The sequence below is a fragment of the Cervus elaphus genome, chromosome 16 (assembly GCF_910594005.1).
Source record: "Cervus elaphus chromosome 16, mCerEla1.1, whole genome shotgun sequence".
NCBI lineage: Eukaryota > Metazoa > Chordata > Mammalia > Artiodactyla > Cervidae > Cervus > Cervus elaphus.
The window spans coordinates 4,045,325-4,070,009 of record NC_057830.1 but is presented as its reverse complement, the minus strand read 5'-3'; the positions used below and the strand labels follow the sequence as shown (position 1 = coordinate 4,070,009).

Sequence of the window (24,685 nt, the reverse complement as noted above, 5' to 3'; positions counted from 1 at the left end):
TTCCTGGATCTTAAAGACTCCAACTCTTGAGAGTTTTCTGCACTCTTCAATTTATTTCAGTCCACAACATTTTTTGTGTGCTTACGAGACAAGGCAGAACAAAAATCACTCTGGGGATCCAGAAATGAATTATATGTAAGTCCTGGCCCCATGGAGTTTCCAGTTAGGTGAGAAAGAAATACAAGAATGTACTCCAACTCCAAATGGTTAACAACTAAAGAGGCATAAGCGTAGAGAGCTGTGGAAATATCAAAGAGAGACCGATCAAGTGGGATGTGGAGTGTCTATAAGATGGTTTCAAAGAAGAACTTTGGGCTAAGTCCTTTGGGAATGAGCAAGATTCCAACAGGCCAAAGACCAGTTCAGACTTGCTCAAGAAAGAGTTATTCACTGAGTGTCCCTATTTGTTTCCAAATGTATGAATATGTTTGGGTGAGATATCTGGTATATGACTAGTTCTGTAAAACATCACAGCCCACACCTGATATAACTGACTAAAAATACTGTCTGTGACTATGGATACACATAAACAAGGGTGTGAATCTAGTCCTACCACTCACTGACTGTGTCACTTTGGAAAAGTTATTTCACCAAGTGAAAGCCCAGTTACTCCTTCTATATAAAGTGAAGAAAACAAATACATGCTATCTCTTATGTTCCTGTAAGGTTTAAGTGAGAAGATGTATACCAACTCCTAAGCACGATGCCCAGCACACATTAAGGACTCAAAAATATATTACTCTTATTCATCATTGATAATCCCTTGCACATCATAATAAAATAGACAAATGAACAAGTAGAAAAATAAATTAATTAATAAATAATGAGCAAGTGTATAACAGTCTTGGCCCAGACACTCCTCCACACCACAAGGCCCAGGCCAAAGCATGACCCCCGCCCCAAAGTGCTCAGTGAATGAAAGGCAAGGGTGAGCTTAGCCCAGCTCTTACCTGTATATTTTATATCTGGTTGTAAATCCTTGACGGTGTCTTTCCACAAAGGATAGGTAGCTCCTGGAGTGGTGGAAAGGCCCCCTGTCTGAGATAAGCCAATCAAATTCCTTGGAGACATGTTGGTCTGCTGCAGCTGGTTCCTGGTGGGAGGGCTGCACTGAGATACGGCCCCATACAAACAGGAAGTAGAGGAGCTCAACAAACCTCCAGTTCATGCTTTTCTGCCGGCCTTTTTACTCTCATTCTTGCTCCATTCTGTGGAGTCCTGTGAAGAAAGGAATAGAAAAGAGACAGAAAGGAAGAGGAAGAGAGAGAGAGGGAGAGGAAAGGTGGGGAGGGGAAGCAAAAATATATAGAAAAGAGAGAGAGAGAGAGACAAAGGAAAAGACTTTTTAATGCTTTTAACATATCTTCATCATAATACGTCACATCAGAAGACTGGGTCAGGGTTTACAAACATCAGTGCAGTTTCTGCTTAAGAGTGTGGCGTCTATGGACATCTGGGCTCACATTCCTGTCTGCTATTCACATGTGGTGTGAACAGGTATGAACATGTACAAACTGCTTAGCCTCTGAGATATGCAGTTTCCTCATCTGTAAAATGGAGGACAGGCTTAAGCATCTGTCACTTGGCACCTGGCACATTGAAGGTATTCAAGGTGTATGTGTTGACAGCAAAAGAGTGAAATGAATGAATGCGGAACAGTTTCCCCCAGCCAGGAAGGGACTTGGGGACAGAACTTCAGTATCTGCCCCACCTGCTATCTTCACAAACAGCCTGAATCCCATAGCAGGGATTCAGTAAGCGAGAATCCATGTCTCTCCTCCTCTCTCACAGACATGCACCCGCTGAACACGTGCTTTGCTTTCGCATCATCAGTTGACGGACTGCACAAAGTCTTGGGATGCATCATGATCACGACTATCCGGGATGATATCTTACAGATGGAGACTTTATGGAGCTCATTAGAGTCCCTTCTACAGGGCTTTGTGGACTGTCTCCTTCACCCCAAAGAAGCATAGCCAGAGAATCCACCTGTGAGTGTCTCTGAGCCTCAAGGTTATCTTGTGTTCAGGAGGGGAACAAAAGGCCAAGGAACTAGTGGGGTCTTGCCCCCTCTTTCTTGGGTGGCAGCACCACACAGGGGCACCATGTTGGAGAAATGCTTGAGGGAGGACTGAGGTAGGGGCTCCTTGTGGGGAGAAAGGAGGAGGAACCACTAGGCTATGCCTGGACTCTGGCAAATTTACAAGTTTTCTTTTTATTGTCACATCGTCATTCTACTTGCTAGCTTGACATTATGCTGTCTGTGTCCTTCACCCCACTTATCCTAGAAGCGCTCATCTTACTCTACACTGAAAGGCAGCTTGGAATGCAGATTCTATCAGTTATAAACAGTGTATATTCAGGCAAATGACTTCATTTCTCTGAGCCTCAGTTTCTCGGTCTATAAAATGTAGTTAGCAATAGCACTTGTATTCAGAACTAGCGTGAAAATGAAATGACACCATTTACGTCAAGTGCCCCATGCAGCGCCTGATGTTTTTTAGAAAGTGCTCAACAAATGGCCTCAATGATGACGAAGACATGGATGATGATAAGCACTGATGTTGATGATGACCAGCTATCCCCTGCTGGAGCGTCTTTGTTCCTGTGGTCCCCACTGCCATGCCAAGTCCAATTTATTCTTTACTAGCTAGCTGAGGCCAGATCCTCAAAGGTCATTCCTTTTTCTAATCCTCTCAAAAGCTGTTATTTGCTCCTTTCTTTCAGCTCCTGTTGTTCACTTACATAATTATGTTAGTATTTACTATATTCCCTCATAGCTCAGTTGGTAAATCTTCGGCCTGCAATGTAGGAGACCCAAGTTCGATTCCTGGGTTGGGAAGATCCCCTGGAGAAGGGAATGGCAACCCACTCCAGTGTTCTTGCCTGGAGAATTCCATGGACAGAGGAGCCTGGTGGGCTACAGTCCATGCGGTAGCAAGAGTCGGACACGACTGAGCGACTGAACCAGCACCACCCACTGTACTTATTCGCTTCTACGTCTGTCTTGCTCATGGGGTTGCGAGTCTCTAAGCAGCAAGAACTGTTAAAAGGCTGTTTCTACACAAGGCTGGCTGTGTGACTCTGGACAGTCATAGCCTCCATCTAGACCTCAGATTTTTATGTTTACCATTTAAAAACCTGGCAAGGACAAAACCATTTTGTCGAGTGGAAAACCACGTAAAAACATGAAGAAATATGATCCCTTACGGGTCTACGCTTCCAGCTGAAAATGCGAAGAAAGTCAAGCTAAGAAAGAGAGAAAAGCAAAAGGAGAGAGATGAGAATTTCTGACCCAACTGGCTATTCCCCTCTGTGGTCTGATTGCGCCATTCTATTATGAGTAGCTACAGAAGCCTACTTGGCACCACAGGCCCCAGCTGCCAGGGGCAGAGGAGAGAGGCCTGTGAGCAGACGAGTGGGCTGGCAGAAGCTGCGGCCGCAAGTTTTGTTCAGATCCTAAAACAAAGCCGTCCATGTGGCGTTTAGAACCGTAACAGCTCCAGCTGCCAAAACTGTCTGCTGGAGCCCACCTGAGTGGCAGGCAGGGGGTGGAGGCGGTTGTTCAGAGATCCTGGCGGGGAGCTACACCACACTGAAATCACAGCGTGTCACCCATCCAGCCCTTCTGCGCGGCTTCTCTGGTGAGCGGGTGCGGGGTGGGCACCTAGGGGAGAATGCCTGGCTGTTAGACTGTTTGCAAGGAAACAGGATTCAGAACATTGCAGCTTTTAAAAGTGAAGCAAGGCTAGACAAGGAAATAGCAGCATGTGTATATGCGTGTGCATGTGTGTGCAAGATCTCAGCCCCGAGTCCTAGATTTTACAGAAATTGGGATGGTCTAATCCAATGCTTCCCTTCTGGCAGCCTTTTTGTCCCGTAGGGGACATCTTCAGTGGTCACAATGGAGGGGAAACTACTGATATCTCACAGGTAAAAGCCAGGGGCTGCTAAACATTCTACAGGCACAAGACAGCCTCTCCCCACAACAAAGACGACGGCACCTAAATGTCAGCGGTGCAGATGCTGGTAAATCCTGCTCTAGTCCAGCTCCTTCTTACAGGATCGCCATCTGAGCGGCTGCCTGGGCCAGGCTCCTGTCTCCCGGCTCCTGGTTTTCATGCTGCCATGCTGTCCCGGCAGGACGGCGGGCAGAGACAATTCACTAGCCGTGTCTGAACCTTCCTTGTAGTTGGGGACTATGGTACAATCTACATCTCCACAAGCACAGGTGAGGGCTTCACGGAAGAAGCATGAGTATCTTTCTGTTGACTCGGAAAATCACGATAATTCACAGAACTCTAAAAACAATAACGAAAGTTTCTAGAGGGTGCATTTGAATAGAAATGGATGTTTTATTGGCTAAGAGCAAGGATTAGTATGTGTGTTACTTAAATATTGTCTTATCCTGACCGACACAGTGATTCTTATTCTGTAAATAAGCCTGAGTTAGCATCAACTGTATTAGAGACTTGGGTTAATATAAGGGTCCCAAGTTTGATATTTACGCAGCATCTATTGTGTACTTGGATCTAAAAATGTCTGTTATCTTGGCAGCAGCTAAAGCATTCAGTACAGACTAGAGGTTAACAAAGGTTTCTTCCCTGAGATGGATGTTGTTGTCATTGTTCAGTCAGTAAACCGTGTCCAACTGTGACCTTATGGACTGCAGCACGCCAAGCTCCTCTGTCCCTCTCTATCTCCAGAAGTTTGCCCAAGTTCATGTCCATTGAGTTGGAGATGCCACCCAACCATCTCATCCTCTGCTTCCCCCTTCTCCTTTTGCCTTCAATCTTTCCCAGAATCAGGGTCTTTTCCAATGAGTCAGCTCTTCACATCAGGTGGCCAAAGTATTGGAAATTCAGCTTTACCAACAGACCTTCCAATGAATGTTTAGGGTTGATTTCCTGTAGGACTGACTGGTTTGATCTCCTTGCAGTCGAAGTGATTCTCAAGAGATGGGTACAGCTCTCCCATTAACAAATGAACTCCTTGGGACTTGGAGACATTAAATAGCTTTAATAAGCTCACAAGTCCTAAGTATTCAGGAATCTAACTCATATATTAATATATCTGATTACAAAGTATGTACAATTTCCAATATATCCCTACCCTCCCCACACACAGGTAAAATCAGATCCTGCCCTCTAGAGATTCAAAATAGTATGCAAAGTCACAAACAGACCTGAGGGATTCTAATATGAAATACGCTGCTATCAATACTATAAGCAAAGAAAATATCCAGTGGAAAAATAGTGGCCAGAGATGTTTTCAATCAAGAGATCTGGAAAGAACCCTGAAGGGGAGGTGGTATTTGAGCCAGTTTGTGGCTCAGTTGATAAAGAATCCTCCTTCAATGCGGGAGACCTGGGTTCAATCCCTGGGTTGGGAAGATCCCCTGGAGAAGGAAAAGGCTACCCACTCCAGTATACTGGCCTGGAGAATTGCATGGACTGTATAGTCCACGGGGTTGCAAAGAGGTGTACACGACTGAGTGATTTTCACTCACTCCCTCGTGAGATTTTGGTAAGCAGAGATGAGGAAAAGAGAATTCTAGCAGAGCAGGCAACACACAACAAGTCTCAGAGGTGGGAGAGGGCAGAGTGATGGGGTGTGTGCCCAGGGTAGCATGCAGGGTGACAGAGGCTTCAGCGAGATTTTAGGGCTGATGAAGGGCCTGCAATCACCTGTATCTCCCTCTGAATCCCTCATCAAGCAAGGACTGCATTTCATTTTTATGCTACACACTAAGGGCAAAGATGCTTACTCTTTGGAAGGAAAGTTATGACCAACCTAGACAGCATATTAAAAAGCAGAGACATTACTTTGTGAACAAAGGTCCATCTAGTCAAGGCTATGGTTTTTCCAGTGGTCATGTTACAGATGTGAGAGTTGGACTATAGAGAAAGCTGAGCGCCAATGAATTGATGCTTTTGAACTGTGGTGTTGGAGAAGACTCTTGAGAGTCTCTTGGACTGCAAGGAGATCCAACCAGTCCATCCTAAAGGAGATCAGTCCTGGGTGTTCATTGGAAGGACTGATGCTGAAGCTGAGACTCCAATACTTTGGCCACCTGATGCAAAGAGCTAACTCATTTGAAAAGACCCTGATACTGGAAAGATAGAAGGCAGGAAGAGAAGGGGACAACAGAGGATGAGATGGTTGGATGGCATCACCGACTCAATGGACATGAGTTTGGGTATGCTCCGGGAGCTGGTGGTGGACAGGGAGGCCTGGCGTGCTGTGGTTCATGGGGTCGCAAAGAGTCGGACACAACTGAGCGACTGAACCTAACTGAAGAGCAAAGCATTGTGGATGTTCAATATATTCATTCACTCATCCATCAACATATTTAGCTGGAAATTAAATAGTAAGCAGAGCTTCTTTAATATTCAGTTGGGAGAAGCAAACAAATAGGCAGTGACTGGTGGTGGTGTGGAGTGCTCTAAAGAAAACGAAGGCAGGTAAGACGGGATTGACAGTGAGGCTAGTGCTTTATAGACATGGTGTTGAGGAAAAGCTTCTCTGATTAAGTCATTCTGACAGTGACCTGAAGGAAGTGAAGGAGTGGGTGAGGCAGAACCTCAGGGAAAAGAAAATGTCAGTGGAAGGAAAGGAAAGAGAGAAGGTCAGCAGCAGTTTGCGGAGATCAAGTTGTATTTCAGTCTCCTGTAGGGAGCTTAGAATTTAATTGGGATGCAGGTCAGTTTGAGGAGCCAATCACCTGCTTATTAACTGAGTGTTCACCATGTGCCAGAAACACATCACTTGCTTTACCCATGTAACCTCATTGCAATATGGTGAGAGGCTGTGATTTCCATTTTTAACGTGGGGAGAGGGAACACTGAGGTCCAAGAAGAACAACTGGCCCAACACAAAGCTGGCCAGTTGGACAAGCCAGAATCAGAGGCAATCACCTGTTTATTAACTGAGTGTTCACCATGTGCCAGAAACACACACCAGTTGCTTTACCCATGTGACCTCATTGCAATATGGTGAGAGGCTGTGATTCCCATTTTTAACGTGGGGAGAGGGAACACTGAGGTTCAAGAAGAATAAGTAACTGGCCCAACACCACAAAGCTGGCCAGTTGGACAAGCCAACCTGCTGTCCAGGTTGAAAGCCACTGACCTCGTGCAGCTACCAAGCAGGTAAAATGTGGCTCTTCCAGATTGAGACGTGCTGTGAGTATAAATACACACCCACCAGGTCTCAAAGACGTAGGGGAACAGGATGCACAATACCTCACCCATATTTTATATTGGCTATATGTTGAAAATGAAAGTGAAAGTCACTCAGTTGAAAATGAAAGTGAAAGTGTCCGACTCTTTGTGATCCCATGGACTACCTAGTCCATGGAATTCTCCAGGCCAGAATACTGGAGTGGGTAGCCTTTCCCTTCTCCAGGGGATCTTCCCAACCTAGGGATCGAACCCAGGTCTCTCACATTGCAGGCGGATTCTTTACCAGCTGAGCCAGCAGTGAAGCTCAGTTATATGTTGAAATAGTACTATTTTGGATGTATTATAGTAAATACAATATATTATTAAAGTTTATTTCACCTCTTCCTTTTTAATTATTTTAATGGGGTTGCAAAAACCTTAAAATTACACATATGGATGGTGTTTTATTTTTAATGGACAGGACAGAGCTCAAACAAGCCTTTTCTGCTCTGTGACACCACCTAAGAAGGTCACTCTCATCCATCTCCGTGTTTTTTTATCTTTTTTCTCTTTTATTTGAAGTATAGTTGATTTACAATGTTGTGTTAATTTCAGGTGTACAACAAACCGATTCAGTTAAACATATATATATATACACATACACATATGTGGAGATCAGATCAATCAATCCTTTAAAGCTGATTTCCTTTATTTTGTTTTAATTTAAATTATTTATTTTACTTTACAACATTGTATTGGTTTTGCCATATATTGACTTGAATCTGCCATGGGTGTACATGTGTTCCCCATCCTGAACACCCCTCCTAACTCCCTCCCCATCCCATCCCTCTGGGTCATCCCAGTGCACCAGCCCCAAGGACCCTGTCTCATGCATTGAACCTGGACTGGCGATTCGTTTCACATATGATAATTTACATGTGTCAATGCCATTCTCCCATATCATCCAGCCCTCACCCTCTCCCACAGAGTCCATAAGACTGTTCAATACATCTGTGTCTCTCTTGCTGTCTCGCTTACAGGGTTATCGTTACCATCTTTCTAAATTCCGTATATATGCATTAGTATACTGTACTGGTGTAAAACTGATTTCCTTTAATCAGTCCTGAATGTTCATTGGAAGGACTGATGCTGAAGTTGAAACTCCAATACTTTGGTCACCTGATGCGAAGAACTGACTCCTTGGAAAAGACCCTGATGCTGGGAAAGATTGAAGGTGGGAGGAGAAGAGGATGACAGAGAATGAGGTGGTTGAATGGCATCACAGACTCGATGGACATGAGTGTGAACAAGCTCTGGGAGCTGGTGGTAGACTGGGAAGCCTGGCGTGCTGCTGTCCATGGGGTCACAAAGAATCAGACACAACTGAGCGACTGAACCAAACTGAACTGATAAAGATATTCTTTCAGGTTGTTTTCCCTTGTTGGTTACTAGAAAATATTGATGATAGTTCCCTGTGCTTTAAGTGGGTCCTTGTTTGTTATCTATTTTATACATAGTAGAGTTATATGCTAATCCCAAACTCCTAATCTATGCCCTCCCCTTCTCCTTTGGGAACCATAAATTTATTTTCTGTCTGTGGGTCTATTTCTGTTTTGTATATAAGTTCACTTGTATCATTGTTTAAAGATTCCTTCTCTTTGTTTTATTAACATTTGGAGAACTCAGTTCACTCCCCCCATCACTGGTTGAGCACTTGCCCCTTCCCTTCAAAATAAACAGACAGACATTTCATTTCATTTAAAATAAAAACTCCCCCTGCTCAGAGCCACATCTCCCCATCCTCATGTCCCAGAGACAGCCCTGGGTATCCCGTCCCCACACAGTTCAGCGCTGCTGGTTCTCTAGCATTCATAAAAGGAACATCCTGCCACGGGGTTTCGGAGCCTGGGAAAGAGAGGTTGGTTCTATTTTCGAGCTCTGTCCTTGACCTGCCCGTGACCTTCTGCGAGTCACAGTCTGGCTGCTGCGAGGAGCCCTGGTCAGTGCGGAGCTGCTGATGGGGCCAGAGCACGGACAACACGCGAGGCCCTCGACTCAGCCCTGCTATATACAAGCCCACAGTGTCGCTGAGCGGACAGCTCATCCCGCACAGAGCGTGTCCTCTGATCGCGGCCATGGTAAATTATTCACGTCTGAGGAGCACACACGCCGGAGGCAGACGGGGGGAGCAGAGCCTTCCAGCAGCACCGTCACCAGCTCCTCCTCTGGAGCTTCTACAGCCACGGCTGCTGGGCTGGTGCCCACAGGCGGGGCCAGAGGATGGAAGGGAACACCAGCTCCATCCCCCAGCCTGGGGGCCCTGAGGCTGGCAGGATCTGAGACCACCCACACTGCCTGCCTCCTGGGCCTGGGTCAACCTGAGGCGCTTTCAGATGAGACAGCTCCAGGAGGTACAAACCTACCAAGATGGGTGACCTTCAGCGCGTGAATGAAGCCCGTCACCTCTGGTTTCCTCACCTGTAAAATCCAGGCAGTAATAGGAGGATGAGTGCCTTGCAGGGTTCAGATAAGAATTAAAGAGGACTACAAATACAATTATTTTAGTCTAGGATTGAACCAAGACCAAGATAATAGCTACTGTATTCTAAAGAGAGTGCTTGACTGCTATACAGGACTTAGAAAAAAGGTAGCCAAACGTACTTATGGAGATTCTTAACTTCTCACCCTCAGGATGACAGAGTGAGGTGCTGGGACCAACAGTGGTGTGGGAGGGAGAATGGCCCACCTTCTGTGAATCCCCCTGCTCACCCCACACAGCTCCAGGGGAGAATCGGGAGAAGCCCTGGACCTCAAGCTTCAGCAAGACCCCACAAAGAACATGACAACTGTCCCCGGAGCTGGGAGGAGTATGGCAGATGGGTGTCTGTCTCACACTGCAGAAATCTAAAGACAGAATTCTACAGGGGGAAACTCAAGAGAGGGCTGAAACCTGGTGGCAGAGTAGAGACTGCACATAAAAGTACGCGCTGAGCTCCTGTGAAAAAGAATGTGCCCCCCATCAACTGGGAGTGGGCCACATGCAACAGGAGGGAGGCCAGCAGAGGCTGCCCCGGACCCCACAGTGGAGGGAAAGGGCATGCCAGTGTGAATGGAAAATGCTGCCTGCCATCATCAGGAAACAGAGGGTGCTCAACCATCAGGCCACTATAGCTGCCCTCCCCATCCGCCGCCCTCCAACCAATAGTGAGACCTGAGGAAACACCGGAAATATCAGAGACAAACAGGGTGCCCTCAACCAAGTTCTCAACCACGGCATCCACCCCTGACTGTGTACCCAGAGGGACTCAGTATGGGAGGGGAGCTGAGTACTGGCCCTAGGTAGTGAAGGCACATGTCAAAGGGATGATTTCAGCAAGCCCAGACTCTTGCATCTTCCCATGCACACAGAAGTGTTAAACTCATTAACTTGAGATGTTAGCTTTTTTTTTTTTAATTAACAGGAATCTTTTGAAGTTCCAACCACCCAACCTTTGTTACAAAAACTCCTATATATCCTGGCTCCTCTCTTATCTCTTTGGAGTGCTCTCTCAGAGCTAAGAGGCTGCAAGGCAGGCTTAAGTCATCATTTTGTACATCAAATAAAATAAAACTCTTGTTTCAAGGTTGTGCTTTTTTTTCTTTTTTCTTCTTCCAGGTGACACCAGCAAGAGGAAACTGGAATTGCCCTGACATTTATCAAGGGTCCAAGGAATGAGTGGTCAGCAAGCAGCCAAAGAGATGTGCATGTTCCTTCATCAAAGGAATCGCCAGTGAGAGATCTCAGGGAAGAAAGAAAGCTCCAAACACTCTCCCACAAACGCTGAAAGTTCAAAAAGTTAGCACCGAACACCTGCTAAGCCCTCAGAGAACTGATGCTAAGCTGTCAAAAAAGTACTAGGCAAGGAAGACTCTTGCAACCTCCTCATCTGTCCATCTTTGACCAAAACCCACACTCTGAAGAAACTAAGATCAAGGCTGACAAGACAGAGGGCAGAAGATAGAATCATGAGTTGGAGGAAGACAGGAGAGACTGGCAGGGAAGCAAAGTTTCCATTTTAAATAAAACTCAATTTATTTGTTTTAATACACTGAAACGGAAACTTTAGTTACTGAACTGAGACTGTATATGAGAAGTAGAACTGAGTAGAAAAAACTATGAACATAATTTGGAAAAATCATGGACCTGCCTTAACTCTCATCCAAATATCAGAGGAAACCTGATAAAAGTAAGTTTAAACAGGATGAGACAAGAATTATGATTTTTTTGCGTGTTTGTTTGTTTCTCTTGATTTTACTCTATGAATCCTGTTTGGCCAAAGTAAAGATTTCATGTATTAAAACACTTAACTCAATGCTCAGCTCAATGTAAAACTCCAACGAAGTCCAACTAGAAAAAAATATCAGAACTTCTAATGATGTGTTTGTTACCTACTTTCAACATCAGTCCAAATATCAGACAGTCACAAGGCATCAGTGATACTGGAATGAAGAACCGGAGCCCTAGCCCACGAAGAAGCTGGGTGGGCTCCGTCTTTCCATCACTTTCCGTGCATCGGGATGCCCTGGCATTCACCTGTGCCTTGTGATATGGAGTTTAGAATTGTGTGGTCTAGGGCTTAACTAGTGGCTCAGCGGGAGGGAATCGGCTTGCTAATGCAAGAGACAGGAGCTTGATCTGTGGTCTGAGAAGACTCCACAAGCCGCGGAGCAACTATGCCCGTGAGCCACGACTCTTGCGCCTGCGCTCTGGCGCCGGGAGCCACGCCCACTGAAGCCCGCGCGCCCCGCAGCCCCGGCTCTGCGGTGAGAAGCCGGAGCATCCCCACGAGGAGCAGCCCCCGCTCGCCGCAACCAGAGCACCCAGCAACGAGGACCCAGGACAGCCGGAAAGAAACACTTTTCTTCTTAAAGCCAGAAACCACTGGAATAAGTGCCATAACTTGCATATTTTATATTATTATTTTCAACCACATAATCTATATCCCTAGGAAATCCCACAGACTTTTCAAAGTCTCCCAAAGAAAACCATCATCGCTGTCTCCCATCTCCTCCTCTCATGATCCACACTGAAGTGAAGCACCGCCTCCCACATCAGGTCCGTGAGAAGCCTGAGACGTTTCCTAAATTCCTCCGCGCCTGACTCAACCGCCTCGGCCACCGAGACCGCCACCGCTGCCATCTCCTCGGCCGGCCAGCTTCCTTTGCTTTCATATTCCTCCCCTTCTTTTGACAGTCCTACCCTTCTGTCTTCTCCGTAGGCCGCGGTGGGATCCTGTCCTTCTCTCCTTGCACACTTGACTTCAGAAACCCATCCTCTCTTGCTGCCTGTGTGAACACGGCTCTCTGACGGGGACGGCCCTAACCACCTTCCTGCTGGACCTCCTGTTTCCCGTATCTCCATCCTAAGCGCCACTCTGGTTACCAGAGTGATCTTCCCATATACACCTATGGCCGTGACTCGCCCCTCATGTGGCAGATTCAGCGGTTCCCTGCTGACTGCCTGGCCCTTTAGTCTTGCACTTAATGTCTCCAAGCTGGATCCTCTGTACACTCAGTTTTTATACTTAACTTTTCCACTTCCCACCCTCAAAACACCCTGTTCTCTAGATTCTCTCCCTGACTGTACTGACTGGGTGCACTATAAATCATCATGCTTCACTGCCTTCGCTTCTTCTGTTCCTGATTCTTACAATGTCCATTCCCCGTGCCCACTTTGACAGGGGGTACTCATACTTCGCCTTACATTTAAATGCCTGAGTAAAGGTGAGTGAATGACTGCCATGCACCTACTATATGCTGCCGATAGATATTACACCAGATTGTTTCATATTCTCCATGGCATTAAATCCACAAAGTTATCCTATGAGATAGATAACATCATTTCTATCGTGCAGATGATAAAATGCTGACTCTTCCTAAAGAAAACACAGTTATTTTTGCAATGTCAAATTATTTAAAAATGGCAGAATTTAACTTCAACCTATGGAGTACATCATAGTTGTATATTATCATCCTGCTTATTTAAGTTACATGCAGAGTACATCATACTGAGCTGTATACTCAGAATCCAGTACATAATCCATGCTGAGCTAGATGAATCACAAGCTGGAATCAAGACTGCCAAGAGAAATATCAAGAATCTCAGATATACAGATGATACCACTCTAATGGCAGAAAGTGAAAAGCCTCTTGATAAGGGAGGAATAATAGAGTGAAAAAGTTGGTTTAAAACTCAACATTCAAAAAATAAAGATCATGGCATCTGGTCCCATCACTTCATGGCAAATAGACAGTTGAAAAGTGGAAATAGTGACAGATTCTATTTTTCTTGATCTCCAAAATCACTGCAGACAATGATTGCAGCCATGATATTAAAAGATGCTTGCTCCTTGAAAGGAAAGCTGTGACAAACCTAGACAGCATATTAAAACGCAGAGACATCACTTTGCTGACTAAGTTATGGTTTTTCTAGTAGTTGTGTATGGATATAAGAGTTGGACCATAAAGAAGGCTGAGCACTGAAGAATTGATGCTTTTGAATTGTGGTGCTGGAGAGGACTCTCATGAGTCCCTTGGACAGCAAGGAGATTAAACCAGTCAATCCTAAAGGAAATCAACCCTGAATATTCATTGGAAGGACTGATGCTGCAGCTCCAATATTCTGGCCACCTGATGTGAAGAGCTGACTCACTGGAAAAGACCTTGAGGCTGGGAAAGATTGAAGGCAGGAAGAGAAGGGGATGACAGAAGATGAGATGGTTGGATGGCATCACTGACTCAATGGCTGTGAGTTTGAGCAAGTCCAGGGAAAGACAGGGAAACCTGGTGCACTGTGGTCATAGGGTTGCAAAGAGTCGGACGTGACTTAGTGACTGAACAACTTTAACCTAAGCCAGATCTAAATTCTTTGACTCAGTGCTTTAATATACTAAGCTAAAGACCCACATCATCCTCATTGTAGTACTCCTATTTTGACAATCATAAACAATCACAACACTAATTACAAACATGTTAATAAATAGAATGGCCGATAAGTCAATGGAGGTGTAAATTTCTGGAAATACTGAATCTAGGAAAGGGCCATGACAACCTGGAAGAAAACAGAAATATGTGGAATTCCTGTTGTTTGGGGGGATCATAAATACCATTCTTTAAATCAACAATGTAAGTTATGTACAGCATTTTTTAATAAATATTTCATTTGGAGTCACATTTGGAAATGTGAAGATCTAAATTCAAGGAAGCTGCCTTTTAAGTGTTCCTTCAAAACTGTCAGCAGTCTCTGCAGGAGATCTTTCAAAAAGGAAAGTGAAATTAACATTTTGGAATGTCTTTTCTAAGCCTGTTTGGCAAAATCCAACAAATACTAGTTGAATCCTTACTATTAGCTCTCACAGTCCAGAATAGGAAGTGGACACAAAAAATGGATAATTTAAAAATAATATAACAGGGCAAAAACAGTGTTCTGTGGAGTATGGAGCCCGAAGCTAGGATCTCCAAGAGTGCTTCCTGGAAAGGTCATCCAGGAGAAGATTAAGAAAATAGAGGGGCATTTGTGAGGTGACTAAATGGGGGTTTACATTTCAGGCCAGGAGAAAAGCATGTAAAAGGAATGAAGGATTTTGTTGTGGGTATAAAATCTACAAACATTTTTAAGTCACTGTAGTGGCAATTTCTAAGCAAAAACTGGCAGGAGATGAAGCAGAAGAACTAAAATTAAGTTCCTTTTTAAAAAAATAATCATATCTTTATACACAACCAGTTTCTTGAAGACATAGATTCTTCTCCCCTTGCCTAGGAACTGGAACCAATCATATGGTAGGCACAAACGAACTGAACAGATCAAGAGCTATGGTGAGCCCTGTGGGATCACAGTGAGCCAATGAAGTCTTTTAAACAGAAAAATTCTATGTTAAGAGTTTCATTTTTGAGACAGATTTAAGAAGAGACAAGGATAAAACTAAGGAGGCTGTTTTAATAGTCTGGGCTTCCCAGGTGGCACCAAGTGATAAAGAACCTGCCTACCATGCAGGAGACATAGGAGACACCAGGTTCAATCTCTGGGTTGGGAAGATCCCTTGAAGCGGGGCATGACAACCCACTCCAGTATTCTTCCCTGGAGAATCTCATGGACAGAGGAGCCTGGTGGGCTATGGTCCACAAAGAGTCAGACACAACTGAAGCGACTTAGCATGCATGTATGCATTATGATAGTACAAGTGAGACAGGGTCTAAACAAAATGTACTTGAGATACAGAAAGGTAAAAATATTGAAAGGCAAAATTAAGATTTGGTAACTATCTGGGCTTCCCTGGTGGCTCAGCTGGTAAAGAATCTACCCACAATGCAGGAGAGCCTGGTTCAATTCGTGGGTAGGGAAGATCCTCTGGAGAAGGGACAGGATACCCACTCCAGTATTCTTGCCTGAAGAATCCCCGGGGACAGAGGAGGCTGGCAGGGTAGAGTCCGTGGGGTCACACATGGTTGGACATGATTCAGCGACTAAGCACACAGCACAGTGACTCCCTGGGAGAGTGGGGTGAAGAAAGAAAGAACAGTATCTCTGATGACTCCTAAGACTGGTTTGATGATTGTGTCACTCATGATAATAAGTGGTAGTGAAAAATCAACGGATTTAGAGTGAATAACGAGTTTCCTCTTGGACTTGTGGAGTTTGAGGTCTCTGTTGAACATTCAATAGGCTGTAGAATCATTCAATGCAACTCAGAAGAGAGGCCAGGACTAGGGGTGGAAATCTGTTAATCAACGTGAACCAGGGGCAGTCACATTAGGGGAAGCCCACTGACTGAAACCACCCTCTCTGGCCAGGCATGCTAGTAACCATCTGCCTCGGTTATTTTATGACAGGAGGTCCGGTAAGGAACATGAAGCTAATGAGCCACCACCAACCGGAAGAGTTCTGGAAAGAGCAAACATGGCCTACCACTTCCCAGAATCCTTCTCATTGGCATTTATCCTGGCTGAGCAATGTGTGCACCACCAGCAAGGACCTTGAGCTAGAACAATTGGCAAAAAAACCCCAGAAACTAATCCTATTACCATAACACCTGAGACTGCAGTCCTCTTGGGTTCCCTGACCCTACTGCCCTCCTCAGAGGCACCCTTTCCCAGTAACGTCTCTTGTTTTGTCAGCACATGTACCTCCTTGGACAATTCTTTGCCAGGTGTTAGACAGGAGTTAGACAAGAGTTGCCTCTCGGGCCCTGGAAGGGGCCCTCCTTCCTGAAACAGTTAGGGCTCTAGAACTAGATGAGAAAACCCATGAACACGTGTGAGTCGACAGTCATGGAAACAAATGCGGAGTGATGCTCACAGTTACGTAGACTGAAGAGGAAAGGGTCCTATGATGCCGAGTAAGAAGGGATGGTAAGGAGGGAAGGGGAGATCAGAGATGATGACACCAACAGGAGAGGAGCAGAAATACTTAAGAAGACTCTCACGTTCGGAAAAGCTACAGAGTAGTCTAACATAACAACCTAAAATGTCTATTGGACTTGAGAATACAGAGGAGGCTGAAAGTTTTCATTGCCTTGATGGGAACTGAAGATTCACTGAGACAGATAAAGCATGCATGGGACGTGAATAAATGGAGGCATGGAGCGTAGAGTACTTGGCAAAGAAGATCAAAAAAGCAGTGGTCAATGCTTCTCCTTTCATTCTACCAGGGAGAGAAGCAGTCAATGGAAGGATGAGGATTTTATAAAATTTATTTTATTGAAGCTATAGTTGACTTGCAATGTTGTTGCTAACTTCTACTGTACAGCAAAGTGATTCAGTCACATATATATATATATGTGTATATATATATATACACTCTTTTTTCATATTCTTTTCCACTATGGTTTATAACAGGATATTAAGAATAGTTCCCTGAGCTGTACAGTAGGACTTTGTTATTTATCCATTTTGTATTTATAAACTCAGAGGATGGATACAGAATTTTAAAAAGAAAAAATATATATATGGGAGCGAAAGGAAATTAGTACTTGATTGAAAGAGCAGCATGCGGTCTGGGATTGGGGCGGAATACCAAACTCTGCACCGGCCACTGTCAATCAAAAAAAAAAAAAAATGTCCATGGCTTTAGAGAGCCATATGCTGGTCGGGAGATAAATTCACATGCCCCAAACTGCAAAGCAATGGATTGGGTTTTACCAGACAACTGAATGAAATGTGATTGGGACAAAGAGAGGGAAAAAATAACTCAAACACAGCCAGTTCAAGAAGACTTCTCAGGGGTTCTGAGATTTTTCTTGGGCTCTAAAGTTTTAAGATTTTCCAGCTGAAGGGAGAAAAAAAAAAAGGACTTAATAGAAGAAGATCTTTCAGGTAATGGGACTAGTGTGAGCAGAAGGCGCAGATCATTTAAGCTGACCTACTGGGTGCAAATCACTGAACTAAATGCCACATGGAACACAGAGACGAGTAAGAAAAGGTTGCTTTCCCCCACAGAAGCACCCTGAATATCCTGGAGTCAGAAAAGGATGCCAAAGATGGGAACCAGTGCTATACAGGTGCTCAAAATATAATTGTTCAATAAATAAATAGTGTTCTGCTGAGTTAATGGCCCTGAATTCTTCCCTGTGGCTAATCTATTCTTATTACTCAGTGGAGCAAATAAATAAAACACTTAAGTTTCCATCTGAACCTAAATTTCAGCATTTACTCATCAAAAGCTCTGACCCTTGGCTTAATGTTTTCAACAGGTCACTGATGAAAGCAGATGAAAGGTTCCTGGTGGATCCATTTGGATAGAAGCTCTGGGACTCTGCTGGTTCTTGTGCAATGGCTTTATTCCTGCACATGATGCTTTTAAAAGAATGAATTAAAAGGACTGTGACAACTGCTGCTTGTCTCTGACAATCATGGAACCCAAAGAAGAAGGCAAGGGACAGACATCTGAGGGCTTAAGCATGTGCTGAGTTAAGCAATTATGGATTTTAAAAAGCATGGTCACTTTGAAGACGATAAGCATCATCTCTCTTGAGGCTCTCCTCATTCTATCCTTGCATTCCAGTAAGATTTCACGATGCTTCATCAAGCCCCTGTTTGATCTCAGAGCCACTTTTAACACATGTAGGGCACAGATTTATACCTCCCATTCCAGAAATGAGAAATTAACATTCATCAAGGCGGAAGGAAATGACAAGCTACTCCAGTATTCTTGCCTGGAGAATCCATCCCATGAACAGAGGAGCCTGGTGGGTTACAGTCCATGGGGTCACAAAGAGTTGGACAGGACTAAGCCACTAAACAAAAATAACAACAAAGGGAACAGCAGTAAGTCATTTTAATATGACATACGTGATTCACTTAGCCCTCAAAACAAGCCTCTGAAGGTCTGATTATTCCCATTGAATAGGAGAGGAAACAGAGACCAGGTAGATTCATAAATTTCCCATCATCTCAAAACTAGTGTGTTATTTTGGTTTCCTTTTTTTATTTTTCTAACTTTGATCCAGCATGAGTTTGGTCCTCTGCTGCTAGCAACGCACAAAACCCTACCAGATAACAGCTATTTCTCAAAACAAATTGCATTTTTAATAAATGTTCCAGGTGAATATGATGCACGCTGAAGACCTACCATGCTGGTGGGGGGTTGGGGGGATGAGCAGGATCCTCTGAGGCCCTTGTCTACCTCTAGGAAATGCCTCACTAGTGTTGGGGTGTCACGTGTTACCATGAGCTAGAATCAGGATCCTCCCCATTGTCCTATAAATCCCAAAGAAAAAACAATGCACTGTCTGATTTTTAAGGGCTCAACTAGTCCCACGGTATTATTTTGAGAAAGCTTCATTACCTTTCTGAGCATCTGTTTTCCTATCTCTTGTTACTGTATTTAGGAAATCTGGATTTAATCATTCTAGCCACCATTTTTGAGTCCTTCTTATACTGATGATCATGATGAAGATAATTTATAAGCTTTCAGTGTATGACAGGAGCTGTGTCAAGAACTTTATAAATGTTATTTCAGCTGACATCCACAAATATCAATGGGATAGGCATGGTATCGATACCACACCTATCCCATTGATATTTGTGGATGTCATGGGGTCACAAAGAGTCGGACACCACTGAGCGACTGAACTGAACTGATTAATGTCCCCAGGTCACCCCTCCCTTCAGTCAGGCACTTCCTCATGGAGTTTTCCATCTCTTATACTAAAGGGAATAGAGTCTATTCCCCATTCCTTGAATCTGGGCTCATCATTGTAAATCCCTTTGGCCATTAGAATGAGGCAGGATTGATGCTGTGCTAATTCTTCGCTTGTATCTCAAGAGACCCTGTGGGTTTCTGCTTAACTTGTTGTGCTTCTGTAACTGCCACAAAACGAATGTGATGGGTATTTCAGTAGGAGGATGAAGTCCAGCTAACATGCCTCAGCCAAGCCAAGCTTAGAGCAGAGGCCCAGCTGAACTTCAGGAGCAAGAAAAGGCCAGCTTAGATCAGCGAGACTAGGTTAGATCAGTGGGCCACTAGCTGACCCACAGATGCATGAACTTTTCCATTATGGTTTATTACAGGATATTGACTTTAGCTCCCTATAGATGCATGAGCTTAATAATAAATGCCAATTGTTTAAAGGCACTGAATTGGTGACGAGTAGGGGGAGGGGGGTAAAGGCAAGAGGAGCTTACAGACGCAAATGGTATTCCCATTTTGTAGAAAAGGAAACTGAAGGTTAGTGAAATTCAGTATCTTGTTCAGAGTCACATCATGGACAGTAGGAGTCAGAGCTGACATGTGATTTGAGGTGTGTGATTTGAGGTTCTTAACTCCACACTGTGTTGTCAGCTACTGGGCTGGGGAATCTGACCCCCAAGGCTGGCATCTTTTAAGCTAATGTGGACTGTGAGTCCGAGCAGTGTTTTCAAATGCACTCTCTCTTCCAGTCTTCATCATAAATTCTGAAGATGAAGTCCCAGAAGCTATAGCCTTAAAAAAAAAAGATAATGTTAACATATTTATATGGATGATTGGCCCATATTGGGAGTAAAAGAGGAGGGCTAGTCTTGAAGGAGGGGGCCCTAAGTATTCACTGAGGTTCCCTCCTTCTCAGCGGCTGTGAATGTGTAGTGTAACTTAATCCATCTATGCATAAGAAAGGAGGTTTGTAGGTTTTAAGCCAGAAAGGAACAAGGTGTTTCATTGGAAGCTTGAGGAAAGAAGAAAAAAATTGCATCTTTTGGATGAAAGGGCCCTTAATCTTCAAAACACAAACCATTTTTTCCATACCAAAGCCCCTTCAAACCTAGGAAGTCTGCTGAGGCCTCAAGTCAGGCAAACAGCTTGTGTTTTGCAGATTAAGGAGCCTTTGACCCAAAGGATCCATTTTTGTGAAACTCTAAAGGAAATGCCTGGTCTATTTCTAGCTGGCACACTCCCTGACAGAGGCAGCTTTAAATGCAGTCCCAGAAGGCGGCCGCTGCCCTGCTGGGCCTGGGGCCTAGCACACAGTAGGCAGAGAGATGAATGGGTGAGCTCCTAACAGAGATTCTTTGCCCCAAAATACCATACCTGCTTCCTTGCCAGGATGCCCCAGATGCTCACTATAGAATAAACACAGCTTTGAACCATTCAAAGTCCCCGTTCAAGGAAGAATGCTAATAATAGCAAGCAGCAGGAATGGGTGTGTGTGTGTGTGTGTGTGTGTGTGTGTGTGTTTAAAACACTCTGGGACTGAGGGGGCACATTACCTCATTTGAGCCCCACAACAACACTGTATCTTCTGCAGAATGTGGAATGCAGTCCTTACTTCAGAGGCAAGGGAACTGAGTTTCAGAGAGCAGGAGCAGTGAACCTAAGATAACCCAAATATGGTGCCCCTCTCCCTCCCAGATCCAACCTCAGTCCCAGAACCATCAGCGCAGATAAAGCTATGAAGTTTACCTGACCCTGGACCAGGCTGAGTCAGGATGCTTGCATTCTAACCCCATTCCTAATACCACTGCAGAGGTTGTTACCAACATAGGCTAACTAGTATCCCCATGACTCTGGCATCTGGCCTCTGCACCTCTAGGATCAGGAAGCTTGGCTTAGCTGTTTTTTAATTTTTTTCCAAATTTAATACTGTCTTGAGCTCTGATTCTTCACTACTGAAATGAAGAAGAATCTTAGAGAAAAAGGAAGAAAAAGGAGAAGGAAGAGGAGGAGGGAAGAGGAAAGGGAGGGAGGAGAGAGAGAGAGAGAACCATGGTCAATTCTGGCTTGCCTTGGACGAGGGGAAATTATGGCAGACAAGAGAGATAGAGTCTGAGGAAGTGAATGGATTTGATTTGTCTAAGCCTTAGGAAAGCAAATATTACCGAAATGTTGGCTGACCGCCACTGACTTCCAAACAGAAAATGGCTTCGAGATATACTGTGGGTGCTCAGCGGGGTCTGTTAGAGTGAGTGATGGGGTGGCCGTGCGCTGCTGGAACGCAGGGAGAAAATTATAATGGTCTCTTGACGGAGACCCACAGAAGGAGCCAGCCCAGGAGGAGGAGAGAAAGCCCCAGCTGTGCTTCTCCCAGAAGGCTCAGATAATTTACACAAAACCCAGAGGGGCCTCTGGAAACGGTTAACCCAGGACTGCACGAGCCAAGTCTCCGTGCTGGATGCCACGAGAGGTGGCGGGTGCAAAAGCCCTGGTCAAGACGCCCGGGCGCCAGGCCCAGCTGGGCTTGACTCCGTGTGTGATCTGGGTCCAATCCCATCCTGACCGTGGACCCCAGCCTGTCTATGCAGAAAACAAGGGGAGGTTTTAAGTTGACCCCTACGGGCCTTTCTGCCTCAGGCATCCTATGACATGCTATGACCAAACAGCAGCGACTTCCACTCCTTCAACAGTTCCTCACTGGATACTTTTCGTGTGCTAGGTGTCAGGCTAGAGGATGAGGTAACTGACATCCATAAACCTAAAACTGGCTTTCTGTGAGATTATCAACACTCTTCTAAGGTGGGGAGGGGCCCAAGTGTGACATCTGATCCAGCCTTCTATCTCAAGGGAGCACAGAATCTTAACATTGCGAGGTGTGATGTTAAACTTATTCCTGATGGTCCAGAAGGAAGGAAAGAGCTCTGCTTAAGAAGCACTAAGATTTCACGCAGCCAGGAAGTTCTCCCAATGAGTCTCACCTGAGCCTCACCTGCCCTCCAGGACGACAGTTCTTTCTAAGGCTGAAACATACGGGTAAAAGTATCCTGGCTGGCACATCAATATGTCATGAATGAGTTGAAAAGAACAGCCATCAGAAATGTCCTCTTAATCCTCTAAACTATTTCAGGTTGAGTGGTCCTTAAAGAGAATCGAGTCCAGGTGCTTCATTTCACGAAAAAAGGAAACCAAGCTTGCCCAAGGTCCCACAGCCAGTTAAGAGCAGAAACTAAGAATAAAAACCAAGTCTTCCTGCCTCCTCCTGCATACACTTTTCACTACTCCAAGCATCCTCTCCTATTCCTACAGGCATTGATTTTTTTTTTTTTTTTTGGTAAGGTTTTGCTTTGTTTCAGCATAAGGACCACTCCCAGCGATGCCAACTTCCCAAATTCAGCTCCTCCTTACTCTGAGAGCAATCATCCTGGAATGTGAGTGAGGGATGGAGACACATCTGGGACTTTGGGGAACACACTGGGGACGTGATGGAGAGGCTGGGCTCTGAGGGTGGGCGCGAAATGCAGGAGAGAGCGTGGGTGCCGCGCCGTGCTGGGGAGCAGGGAACAAGCCTGCCGCAGTCAAATGCAGAGGTGGAGACAAAGCAGTTGTATTGATTTGAAAAGGCAGTTCTCTGAAGTTGACGCTGCCAGCCTGGCTCTCCCTGGTCCGCCCTCCTCCAGGCAGGTCTGTGAAGGCACACGCCCACCCTCGGGGTTCAGAACCATCGACTCTGTATGCAGGGAGTGAGTTGCAGGGAGTCGAGACCAGATGGGATGTGTTCATCTGACAAGATGAGAAAGAGAGAGAGAGAGAGAGACTATGAGAAGGAAAGAGGAAGGATCTCTTTTCTTGGATGAATGTAACATAAAAGAAGCCAGGTGAAAAAGTCTAAGAGGACAGGTACCTGATTCTATGGACATGGAATGAGGCAGGCTTCTCTTTAAAGGAGGACTATGAAGATTGAGGGAGAAGGGTCCCACCTCTTTCACGATGGATGGCTCTATGCCTAAGCAGTTTTAATCTTCTCCATCTGAACAATTGGACCTGCCTCCTAATTCATCTCCTGAACTCAATTCTTCCCTTCCAGAGCCTTGCAGGAAATATCAATAGATGCTCAATAAATGTTTGATGAGCAAATAAACACCTTCTAAACATTGATCTCATCATATCATTGATGACGAATTTTTCATGCATCACCACCTCTTCAGGGAATGTAAATTCAAAAGCCAACAGAGTCCAGACCATAAATGTGAGGGAATGAAGTGGTCTGGTTCAGAGTTTAAGAAGAAAGCACAGTGACAAATGGTAGGCATATGACCCAGTCTAGGACAGAAGACCGCTTCTGGGTAGGAATGATATTTCTAGGCTGCCAGGTCACCTGATTTCTCAGAAGTCAGAAGGAAATCTAGATTTTTTGTGTGTAAAATGTCTCCATTTTTAAGTACTGACAAATGATCTCTCCCTTACCCTTTACCTGTGAGGGTCAAATACAATGTATCCCTGTGCTAACAGGTGCATCTGAGTTTACAGGATGGAGCCCAAATATCTTCATTAATCTCTCCCTTAACAAGGTCTAACCTCATTTGCACTCTGTTTTCCTTTTCTATACAACAGTACAGATCCTATAACCACAATGAGGCCATTTTCCAAACACTTTGGGAAATATGCTCCTGTATTTATCCATGCAGAACATTTCTTCTGCCCATTTTGTCCCACTGAAGCCTTGCCTCTTCCAGAAACTCTTTCCTGACTGCATCAGACCCCTCTCAAATCCTAAAACTTGGAAGGAATATAATTGTTCTTTATTCCTTAAAACACACGCCGCTATTGCATAGATACTTCACAGAATCCTACAGTGGAAAGAGAGTTTGGGAGCCTAGGATATCTGAGTTCTAGTCCTGGCTATCTCCCCACACTGTGTATGCGTACTTAGTCACTCAGATGTGCCTGACTCTTTGCAACCCCATGGACTGTAGCTTGCCAGGCTCCTCCGTCCATGGGATTTTTCAGGCAAGAATATAAGAGTGGGTTGCCATTTCCTTTCTCAAGGGATTTTCCTGACCCAGGGATCAAACCTGTGTTTCTTGGGTTTCCTGTATTGGTGGGCAGATTCTTTACCACTGAACCACTGGGAAGCTTCATTCAGATTGTGAACATATGATTTTTACCTCTGCAATTAGACTGGGCTTTTCTTGAAATAAGCTAAGCCTCACTGATCATTTATTATGTGCCAAGCACTGTGCACATAATAAATTGCAGGGAGAAATATCAATAACCTCAGATATGCAGATGACACCACCCTTATGGAAGAAAGCGAAGAGGAACTAAAGAGCCTCCTGATGAAATGAAAGAGGAAAGTGAA

At 44.8% G+C, this 24,685-nt stretch overlaps 1 protein-coding gene across 1 annotated transcript in view; it reads right to left on the bottom strand.

Annotated features, from left to right (window-relative positions):
- The window catches only part of BRINP1 (BMP/retinoic acid inducible neural specific 1), a 190,987-nt gene that overhangs the window by 132,754 nt on the left and 33,548 nt on the right, over positions 1-24,685 (bottom strand). The window contains exon 2 of the mRNA XM_043870531.1: positions 951-1,218. Within this exon, the coding sequence (XP_043726466.1) occupies positions 951-1,168 (218 nt within the window). The 5' untranslated portion in view covers positions 1,169-1,218. The remainder of the gene's footprint in view (positions 1-950; positions 1,219-24,685) is intronic.